At 43.2% G+C, this 12,339-nt stretch overlaps 1 protein-coding gene across 1 annotated transcript; it reads right to left on the reverse strand.

The window, feature by feature from the left end:
- Positions 1-9,717: 9,717 nt before the first annotated feature.
- LOC131618795 (uncharacterized) lies at positions 9,718-11,124 on the reverse strand. Its single transcript, XM_058889953.1, has one exon. It carries the CDS (start codon positions 11,122-11,124, stop codon positions 9,718-9,720), a length of 1,407 nt encoding a protein of 468 aa, XP_058745936.1.
- Positions 11,125-12,339: the final 1,215 nt, after the last annotated feature.

Below are 12,339 nucleotides of genomic sequence, written 5' to 3' on the forward strand. Positions count from 1 at the left end.
TAAAACTCCATCTTCGGCTCAAAATCTGAACAAGCATGTGTGACGAAGAATCGAAGCTAACAAAATTTACGAAAAAATGCCGCCAGAATGGGCTTCATATGATAAAAATCGAAGAAGTTATGAATTTTCAAACTCGGCGCGACATACTCGAAAACACACTTTTCACCAAAAGATTACGCCGTTCTTCAAAATGCTGAGAGTTTTTAGTGCATAATCAGCCGATGGTCTGAACATATGAAAACTTGGTAATGATGGTACGGAGCTCCAGTTAAGTTTTCGAACGAATCCGACGAGCGGATTGTGAGATATGAATTTTCCGAGGCCCAAAACCCTACATTCAACACTATTTTTCACTGCGAAACCTCAAGTAATTTGCAAATATGACAACCTTCCTCAAAGAATTGGCTTCCGAGCCAAACACTAAAGTTGTAGATATCGTCTCAACAGTCAGGCTAACGCGGGAATTCAGCTCATATCACCTTCAGAATAAGACTTGTGAATTTTCTCGTATTTCCACTATTTAAACCATTTTTCACATTGCGCTTCTTTAGAACCACAAGAACTCTTTATTAATTTTCTTCAATTTTTGAACGACGAAATAAACGTCGTCAATAACTTATAGCTCAAATTAAGAGGGCAAATTTTGGGGTGCAGCAGCTGCCCCTATTCAAACTTCTTAAACCTGACGAGTGAGAAACGAAAGTTTCGAACCGTTGAGGTAGAAGGAGATTGAATACCAGAATGAACTCGAAAATTTGCGCTCTTGATCAACAGAAGATTCCATCTTGCAATAAGAAGGAATGTACCACCCCGCAGGCAAGGAGAAAAAAACTTCAATTGAACTGGATAACTAAATAAGCTCCAACTTGTGATAAGAAGGAACGGGCACCCACAGGCAGGGGAAAACACTTCAAATGATCTGGTTATCAAGAGAAGGAACATCTCGACTGATCTGAGCATCATATGTAGCAGATGTCTCCGAACTTGCATCGGGATAGATGTCTTAAGTTGATCTGGGAATCGAGGGAGATACATCAGTTGAATCGGACATCAACGGGTAATAGGTATCTCTGATCTGGGAATCATGATCTGGGAGTCTGGGAAGACATCTCTTCTGATGCAATTAAATCATCAGGTAGATATTCCTACTAATCTGGGAATTAGCGGCTAGCTCCTTCGTAAGACCACGGGGATCCGGAGGAGGTTCCTTCAACTGAACTGGTAATCAGGATAGGAACAATATCTCTTACGAACTGTGTACGCCGGGGAAAGAATGCCTTTAAACTGATCTGGACATGATGCCAGAAAATAAGTAGGACAATCTTCATCTGAAAGACAAAGTCGATCAGGTAGACATCTCCATCTGATCTGATGATATCAGTGGCTTGCTCCTTCGTAAGATCTTGGGAGATCCGGAGGCGGTTCCTTCAACTAATTTGAATCTGAATATTAGGATAGGAACATATATCTCTTCCGAACTGTGTACGCCGGGTAAAGAAAGCGTCTTCAACTGATGGTTAGGCATCAGGACTGGGCAGGCGAGTTTCTTCTTTTGAACGAACTAAATCGTCAGGGAGTAGATATTTCCAACTGATCTGATGTATCAGAGGGCTTGCTCCTTCGGAAGATCTATAGAGATCTGGAGGCGGTTCCTTCAACTGAGTTAGATATCAGGATAGAAACAAATATCTTCCACTGATCTGGGGGCATCGGGAATAGGAATGTCTTTGAACTGATCTGAGCTACGCCAGAAAATAAGTAGAACAATCCTCTTCTGATTCAAAACATCAGGATTAGTGCCTGTAATGACTAGGCGAATATTGCTCTCTGGGGAGCATTTGAATCTGGATAACTTTCCTGCAGAAAGAGACAAATATGATATGATTTATGCATGATGCATGTATGAATGTTTATGGAATAACGTTTCCGAGAAGGAAGACGCTACACGCTTAGAGAATGCAATGCGAATGATGCATGATTCGAACGTTGCTTAGGGAGACAACGGATGAGCACTAAATTGCTGAAGAAGTCCTGAAGAGAGTATAGAACTCTGCGGGGAGGACAAGATGAGTGACCAGGGGTCACAAACTACGAGCTGGCAAAGATGGATCAGAAATCTGCTGGAGACGATCAAATCTGGATACGAGCTCTGGTTGGGGAATAAATCTTGCTTGAAAATAAGAACATCCCAATTAACTTCTTAGGGAAGACCCTGGCAACTTCATTGAAGAAGCAAATTCTCGACACCCTGGGGATGTGAAGATAAGGGCAAGTCATGAAGACAACTCTGATGGGGAGTGACCAAATTACTTGTATAGGACGCATTCCGCTGGGGAAATCCTGGACGGACATAGATTCTGCTGAGGATGCATGTGAATCTTTGCTGAGGAAAGAAACTCAGTGGGGAAGACGAATACTTTTGCACAGCAATCTTCTAGGGATATGAGAGATCCGCTAGGGATAAGGAACTTAGCATAAGAACCTTTTGTTAAGATAACTCCATTGGGGAGTAAGATGACTCTCTTGGGGAAAACAGGTCAATCTGTTGGGGAGAGAAACACTCTACTGGGGAAAATGAGGAGCTCGGGCAAGGAACCTCATTAAGAGCTTGCTGGGGAATCAAATACCATTCAATCATGATTCAATTGGGGAGAAGACATTCCACCAGGGAACAAGACTTCTGAAGCACGGAAAATGCATTGAGACGTGCTTTGATGAGGATATGAGAATCTTGGAACGAAGAAAATCTCATCTAGATATACTCAGCTGGGGAATGAGAATCTCTCATTAGGATGCGCTCAGCTGGGGAGTGAGAATCTCTCATTAGGATATATCCCCCAACACGCAAACACGGCATACTCGAAAGGATGTGCCTGCGAAGTAAACACATGAAAATGCCCCAGGATATGGCATGGCATCTTGGCCTGCCATCCTAGTCACACAAGACTTTGAAGTGAATTCAAAGGGTTTTATCATTTCTAATCATGTATTGTAAATGCAATGCAGTTTTCATATGCAAAGTTTAACACAAACTCCGGACGTTTTATGCAAACAAAACAGTAAAAGAAAACAGCTGTTTAAGATAAAAAGATCTTTATTAATTGAAAACAGAATGCTCGTAAAAGAGCGAACACATTTCAGAAGTAGTTCCTAGTAAGAGGTAACCCCAAATTTATTGAGCACAAGAGAAATGACAATGTGAAACGGATATCCATTGGTTTCGATCCCGCTATCACTTTTATAACCTTGACGCTCTCATCTCCTTGCTTTGGAAGACCGTACTTATTAGGATTGATCACTGCCTGATCTGATAACGTCACTGAACTTGTGGACCCGACGGGGTTTGGTAACTGCTTTAGGGATTTGAGCTGTCAGGTGCAAACTCAAGAACACGGAGTCTTGCTTATCCCTCGGTCGGGAGCCCTAAACACGACGATTGGAATTTATGAACGCTTTAGGGATTTAAGCCGCCAGGTGCGAACTCAAGAACACGGAGTCTTGCTTATCCCTCGGTCGGGAGCCCTAAGCATGTATGAAGAGTGATTGCCAAGGTGGCATGCAGGATGTAGACGTTCACTTTTGTCCCTTTTTTGCTTAAGCCACCCTTTCGGGTTTTCAGCTTAGCGGGTATATTTGTTTCTTTTTCATTCTTTTGCCTGATTCATTTTCTTTCTTTTCTTTTTTCTTCTTTTTTTCATTTTTTTTTGTTTTTTTTTGTTTTTTTTGTTTATCAGGTCAATGCGAAGTATTTTTTGACTACATCTGCGTTCACGGGGTGCGGAAAATTCTCGCCATCCATCGTTGCAAGCATCATGGCACCGCCAGAGAATACTTTCTGCACAACAAAGGGGCCTTCATATGTCGGAGTCCACTTGCCTCGAGGATCACCCCGAGGAAGGATAATTGTTTTGAGTACCAGATCACCTGGTTTGTAGCTTTGGGGTCGCACCCGCTTGTCAAAAGCTTTTCTCATCTTCTTTTGGTATACCTGACCATGACCAATAGCCGCTAAGCGTTTTTCGTCAATGAGGTTCAACTGATCCATCCGATTCTGTACCCATTCTGACTCGTCAAGCTCGACGTCTTTCATGATCCTTAGGGAAGGAATCTCAACTTCAACAGGAAATACCGCTTCCATGCCATAAACAAGTGAGAAAGGAGTTTCCCTAGTCGATATGCGCACAGAGGTGCGATAACCATGCAGGGCAAAAGGTAGCATTTCGTGCCAATCTCGGTAAGTCACTACCATCTTCTGCACAATCTTCTTAATGTTCTTGTTAGCCGCTTCGACAGCGCCATTCATCTTTGGACGATACGGAGAAGAATTGTGGTGCTTGATCTTGAAGGACTCACAAAGCTCCTTCATCATCTTGTTATTGAGATTCGATCCATTATCAGTAATGATCTTCTTAGGAATCCCATAACGACAGATTATGTTGTGCTTGATAAAATGAGTAATCACTTGCTTGGTGACATTCGCATAAGATGCGGCTTCAACCCACTTGGTGAAGTAATCGATGGCAACCAAAATGAAGCGATGTCCATTAGAAGCAGTAGGCTTAATCTCTCCAATCATATCAATGCCCCACATTGCAAAAGGCCACGGAGAAGTCAAGACATTCAAAGGCACAGGCGGCACGTACACTTTATCAGCATAGATCTGGCACTTGTGACAAATTCTAACATGGTTATGACAATCAGTTTCCATAGTGGACCAATAGTAACCAGCCCTCAAGATCTTCTTAGCCATCGTATGCCCACTAGAATGGGTACCAAACTCGCCTTCGTGCATTTCTTCGATGATTTTCGAAGCTTCTTCTTTCACAACACATCGGAGCAACACACCGTCATGACGCCTCTTGTACAATACTCCACCGTTGAGGTAGAACTTAGCTGCAAACCTTCTCAAAAACTTCTTATCAGTCACCGACGCTTCGGGAGGATACTTTTGAGTTTCGAGGAACTTTTTAATATCATGATACCAGGGATTGTCGTCCAATTCGACATCGGCCTCAAAGCAGAACGCTGGTTCGTCCAGCCTGTTAATGGTGATGTTAGGCGCCTCATTGGCCCATTTCACTTTGAACATGGAAGCCAAAGTAGCGAGAGCATCAACAAGATTATTCTCTTCTCTAGACATATGCTCGAAGGTGATCTCATCAAAGTATGGAATAAGTCTCATCACATGCTCCCTGTATGGAATCAAATTCTGATGGCGAGTTTCCCAATCTCCATTGATCTGGCTAATGACAAGATTGGAATCACCATAAACTTTCAAGTACTTGATTCGCAAATCGATCGCAGCTTCGATACCATAGATGCAAGCTTCATACTCAGCCATATTATTAGTGCAATCAAAACAAATTCTGGCTATAAACGGAATATGAAAACCTGAAGGAGAAGTAATCACATCTCCAACACCATTCCCAAGTGCATTAGAGGCACCATCGAACACGAGCGTCCATCGCGATCCTGGTTCGGGCCCTTCCTCTGGTCCGGGAATGTTACAATCTCTGATGTACAAAACATCCTCATCGGGGAATTCAAACTTCATCGGTTCATAATCTTCGACAGGATGATGCGTAAGATAATCTGCCAACACACTACCTTTGATGGCTTTCTGGGTAGTATACTGGATATCGTATTCAGTCAAAATCATTTGCCATCTGGCTACTCTTCCGGAAAGAGCGGGCTTCTCAAAGACATACTTAATAAGATCCATCTTGGAAATCAATAAGGTGGTGTGAACCAACATATACTGCCTCAGCCGGCGAGCAGCCCACACCAAAGCACATCAAGTTTTCTCGAGCAGTGAGTATCGGGATTCACAGTCGGTAAACTTTTTGCTAAGGTAGTATATTGCATGCTCTTTTCGGCCAGACTCGTCATGTTGACCCAGCACACATCCCATTGAATTTTCAAGAACTGTGAGGTACATAATCAAAGGCCTTCCTGGCACCAGAGACATTAGTATCGGAGGTTCTTGCAGATACTCTTTCACTTTTTCGAATGCTTTTTGACAATCATTATTCCACCTGGCCGTCTGATCTTTTCTTAATAATTTGAATATTGGTTCACAAGTGGTCTTAAGATGAGAGATGAATCTAGCAATGTAGTTCAATCTCCCTAAGAAACCACAAACCTCTTTTTCTGTTCTCGGCTCAGGCATCTCTTGTATAGCTTTTATTTTCGCATGATCGACCTCAATACCTTTTCCACTAACAACAAAGCCCAACAACTTTCCGGATCGCACTCCGAAAGTGCATTTGTTTGGATTCAACCTCAATCTGAATTCCCGAAGCCTTTCAAACAACTTCTGCAAGTGAACCAAGTGCTCTTCTTCAGTGTGAAATTTTGCAATCATGTCGTCGACATACACTTCAATCTCTTTGTGAATCATGTCGTGAAAAAGAGTCACCATGGTGCACTGATACGTTGCCCCGGCGTTTTTCAACCCGAAAGGCATGAATTTATAGCAAAAAGTTCCCCACGGTGTGATAAACGTTGTTTTCTCCATGTCTTCTGGTGCCATCTTGATCTGATTGTACCCAGAGAAGCCATCCATGAAGGAAAACACTTTGAAAGGAGCAGTATTATCCACCAACACATCAATGTGGGGAAGAGGAAAATCATCTTTCGGACTCGCCCTATTCAAATCCCTGTAGTCCACACACATCCTGACCTTTCCATCCTTCTTAGGTACAGGAACAATATTAGTGACCCACGGCGGGTAATTCACAACTTGCAGAAAACCAACATCAAACTGTTTCTCGACTTCTTTCTTAATCTTCTCAGACATATCTGGACGAGTCCTTCGAAGCTTCTGCTTGACAGGAGGACTATCTTCCTTGAGAGGTAGACGATGTACCACAATATCTGTATCTAGACCAGGCATATCCTCATAGGACCAAGCAAAGATGTCCGCATACTCTTTCAACATAGCAATAAGCCTCTGCTTCACACTATCCTCAAGCGCAGCCCCTATCTTGACTTCTTGGACCTGCTCTTTGGTGCCAACATTCACCATCTTGATTTCCTCCTGATGCGGTTGAATTGCTTTCTTTTCTTCCTGTTTTAACAATCTGGCCAATTCATCAGGGAGATCATAATCTTCATAAGCTTCCTCCTCGGCTTGGTAGATCGGATTGTCAAAATCATAATAAGCAATAGCGGAACTATTACCAATGGAATCCATGGTGGTGGAACATCTGCATGATTGATGTTTTTATTTTAGTTTTATTTATTAAGCTATGTGCAAGTGTGTGCAAAAACATTGCCATTTAAAGGAAAAAGTTAAAAAGAAAGACAGAGAGCAAAACATTTGAATGCAAAAACGTCCTTTTATTTCATGATTAACTTTGAAAATGCGAACTGCATGGCCCTACAAATGATTCACTACGCCTTGGGCAGAGCGTAGGAATTATGTCATGATAAGAAAAGTAAAAACAAGGAATTTACTCCTGAGTTTGTGTAACTTGGATGACATCTTCGATTGTCCAGTTGCGAGGCATCTCTCCAGGAATACTTGGACGAATCCAGTTATCAAAATCACAGTCACTATCCAGCTCTCCACCATTGACAATGGCATTCACAGCTGGACCCCCATGGGTAGGCATCAGATTATTGACAATATTGGGCGTAGGAGTGAATTGAATAATCTTTTGATCCAACAAGTCCTGTACTTTGTTCTTCAACGCAATGCACCTCTCTGTATCATGCCCAGCAGCACCTGAGTGGAAAGCACATCGTGCGTTTGCATTGTAATTCGGAGACTGTGTGTCCGGAGCATTCGGAGCATCTCTCAAAGTAATCTTCTCAATCTTGAGCAAATGTTGCAACACCTGAGCATAGGTCATAGGAATCGGATCAATCTTTCTGTGAGGCCTAGTCCTGGGAGGATAACGATCATTATTGGAATGCTGTCCCTGCTGATGCTGTTGTTGTTGCTGCGGCACTGGGATCATGACAGCATTAACCTGTGAATTATTTCTTCCTGAACCCCTTCTTCCATAGATGGCATCCACATTCCCTTCCTTCCTTCTGGCATAACCCTCAGCTTGCTTCTTACCACCAGCAGAATTAGAAGAAGCTCCCAACTGAATTTTCCCCATCTTTAGACCCATCTCAACACGTTCGCCATATCTCACCATTTCAGAAAAGTTGGCTGAAGCACTACAAGCCAAGTAATAGTGTCCAGACAAAGTACTGGTGAACATATCAATCATCTCACGTTCAGTCATCGGTGGTTGAACCCTTGCAGCTAACTCGCGCCATTTCTGAGCGTATTCCTTGAAAGATTCTTTAGACCCCTGAACCAAGCTCTGCAACTGAGTCCTATTGGGTGCCATGTCAACATTGTACTGATAATGCTTAATGAAGGCCTCCACAAGATCTCCCCAAGAATGAATGTGAGTGCGCTCGAGTTGCACATACCACCCCAAGGAAGCCCCAGCAAGACTATCCTGGAAGAAGTGCATTAGAAAACCCTCATCCTCAGAATATACGGACATCTTTCGATAATATGCCTTAACATGAGTCATAGGGCAAGTCGCCCCATTGTATTTGTCAAAAGATGGAACTTTGAATTTTGGTGGAATCCTCACACCAGGAACCAGCCCCAAGTCATTGATATCCATGCCTAACACTCCTTTGCCTTCAACAGCTCTGAGACGTTCTTCAATCAGACGATACCTTTCAACCTCATCATGTGCACCCTCAGCACTATGTCTTGATACCTGATCAAAGTTCTCAACATTGAAATCCAAATTACCACGGTTCTGATTATCTCTCCTTCCCAACAGACGAGACGGAGGTGGAGGTGGAAACCCGTGATGCTGATTGAAAGGATTATAGTGCCCTCCCACGTGATCAAACTCATTCGGATCATGGTGATCGTCAATCCTTCTAGACACATCATCAAACAACCCTTGATGTCCTCCATTATCATTCCTTCTAGAGTTCTCGACAAGAACTCGCAAGTCATCCTGCCCCTTGGTCACATTAGTCAATGCTTCCATAAACTGCGCCATCTGCGCATTCATCTGCTCCGTTAATTGAGCTCTCATCTCTGCCATTTGTTCCTGGATCTGTTCCATCTGCCTTCTCTGATTGCTCCTGGTCGGATACGGGTGATTATCCGTCTTAGAACTCCTTCTGATAACAAAACAGCGAGACATAAGATATAAGCCCTGCAAAACCTGCAAATATATGACATGTATGATATATGAATGATATGCATGAAATGTTTGTCAATTTTCAGGTATCCAAGAGTTCATCCCACTTTCAGATAGGACATAGAAACCCTGATACCGAATATATCTGAACAACAATCCACACACGAGAATAATTCATCAAACTAAGCATATTTCATTCAACATAACTGAGAATTGGAGTTCGTACAAACAAAACACATAATCGTGTCACAATGTGCTCATAAGGCATACAAAAGAAATCCAGAATATCAAAATGCGACCCCATCCAACAATCCTGGATATGGGCGACAAACATAAAAAATAAACAGCAATTCGCCCATAGGCCAAACAAATCCACTCCACAGCAGCACTAGGACCGTCTGATAACAGAGTGAGCTCCTCCATCTCCTCTCCGCTGGGCTCAGATTCTTGCGAGCTCTTCTTCAAGTCGAGCTGACTTGACTTTTTCTTCCCTCAATTGCTTTTCTGAATCCTGCACCTTTCTCTTGCTATTGTTTTCAGACCTTCACAACTTCGCACATTCTTGCTGTTTTCGGTACAAGCTTTCTTCCATCAAGTCCTGAGATCGCCTTTGGGCACGTGTCATGTTTGAACTTTCACCTTGCGCATGTTTGAGCTTACGGGCCAATTCTGCCTTTTCATGATCTTGAAAATACCTCTCCAAGCCAACCTCTTCGTCCTTTGCTTTTAGCTTGATGTTGCCCGCTTTGGCTTGAATATAGATTTCAGTCGCAACTGTATCATATAAAACCACGGGAGGTTGTTCGTACAATGGACATGACCTCGTAAATGGCAACAACAGATCTGCCGCTTTTGCCTCAACCCACTTCCTGTAAGGACCCGTAGCAATAGGAACCTTCTTGCTCAAAGTAGTCTGATCTCTCTTGTGGACTTTAGTCCAAGCATATGCTATCTTTTCCAGCTCCAGAGGATCTTTACCATCGGCAAAGTACACAGATTCAAATGCTTCTACATGCTTCTGAGACCCTTCCATTGCATACCCCAATTGACGGTAAGCGAGCATGGGATTATAACTAATACAACCTCTGGTTCCCATGAGAGGAACATTGGAATATTGACCGCAACTAGTAATGATGTTCCAAACCTTCCCCACACAATAGTTCCACCTGATGTTATAAGATGTGAGGTTAACAATCCTATCCGACCACTTGAGAGAACTCTTCATGAGCACAAAAGGTCCTCTCACCGGCAAATGCAACATGAACCACTGATACAACAACGGAAGACACGAGCCAACAACATATCCTCCCTTCTTATGTCTCGAATGGATCGAAAAGTAAGCATCTGCAAGCAACGTTGGCACAGGGTTTTTGTTCATGAAGACACAAATCGCCGCCAAACTCATAAAGTTCTCCCTTGATGGGAATAAGACAATGCCATAGATCATGATAGCAAGCAAACGACTAAAATCAACCCAATACTCTCTCTTAGCCGCATCCTCAGCCCTACTAATCAAAAAGCAAAGATAGAAACCAGAAACACCGCCCGATGACTTCCAATTTCTTTCCACTTCCTTTATACCCATGTGAAGAGCTTCAGCTATCCTTTCAAACCTCACAACCTTGGGAACTCGAACAAAAGGTACATCATCAGTAATTCGGATATTGAGTATGTAAGAAAACTCCTCGAGTGTTGGGACCAGTTGATAGTCCTGGAATGTAAAACATCTCAACTGTGGATCATAGAACTGAAACAGGGTAATCAAAGCCATCAGATCAAAAGATGTATTGAGGATGGAGAGAAAATTGCCATAATCATGATTGAAGTCATGGAGAACCTCCCCTTTCAACCGAGAACTCAACCCTATCAACCCCGAAACATCTATATCCGGAATCTTGTAAGCGCTTGTATGCCTCGTACGTTCTTTGATAGTATCAGTGGGAATGTCCATCTTCAACTTGAGTGAACTCCTGAATATCCCTGAAAAATATGACATGCAAATGCTTATTATTATATACATTTTTTTTTTGCATTTATTTTGGGAAATAAATATGCTATGATGCAAAGTGGTGGGACTTGTTGCCGCCCACCGGGCATTCTGGACTGCCGGCAACACACATAATACAGAGCCAAAGGTTCGGCCCCAAATAGTATACCATACAGAACATAGAATGTCAAACCACGGAGCCAACACCCATAGTTAACAACACACTGGAATAAAACACAGATCACCACTCGAATAAGAACCATAGTACCCCACGAACAGGAACCAATAGTATACTCGAACGAGAACAGCGGTAACCCACGAACAAGAACCAACAGTACACTCGAACGAGAGCAGCGGTAACCCACGAACAAGAACAACGGTCACCAACAATATACCTGTTAAGCAATGATTGATTCCCGCCCCACTCACGGGTAAATCTAGGCCAGGGTAGGTCGAAAAGCCAACAGAGGATTGAATGTAGGCGTTATCATACGATATTGCCTCATTCCACCAAGCTCTGCCCGTGGATACGTGATCAGATCAATCAGGCATACGCCTTCTGTCTGTCACGGCCACTCTAGTCCTAGTTCCTAAGGTATCACTCATAGCCTGGGTATTGGGCCTTTTACCTCTTGAAACACCCACCCAACAGACAGAAATCCAGACAGTCCAGAATATGATGCAGAAAAGTAAAGCGCAAATAGGATGCAATGCAAACAGGTAAATATGTAAAACAATAAAACACCCAAAGATAAACACACAAGCGCTAGGATCGACTCTCCGAGTCCGGACCCGCAATAGGTCGAGACGTCCCCAGCAGAGTCGCCAGCTGTCGCTACCGCGAAAATTAACAGAGTCGCCACTAACATATTTATCCTGAAAAGGAAGGGAATGCCAGCAAACCACAAAACAAAACAACGGTCTCACGACCAGAGAAAAGGGTAAGGGAGTTGGTTACGCGAGGGGAAGGTATTAGCACCCCTCGCGCCCATCGTACTCGATGGTATCCACGCATGTGTCTAAAACTATGGGTGTGTAAGCACAATGCGCTAATCTGGACTAAAATGAATGCAGAATGTAGGGAAAAGAAAGGATTGTGCTCGCACAGGCCCTACTCCGCTGCCTACGTATCTGTTTTGCAGAATCAGAGCTACCATAGCTCGGCTAACTAGTTTATGT

Source organism: Vicia villosa, linkage group LG7 (genome assembly GCF_029867415.1).
Source record: "Vicia villosa cultivar HV-30 ecotype Madison, WI linkage group LG7, Vvil1.0, whole genome shotgun sequence".
NCBI lineage: Eukaryota > Viridiplantae > Streptophyta > Magnoliopsida > Fabales > Fabaceae > Vicia > Vicia villosa.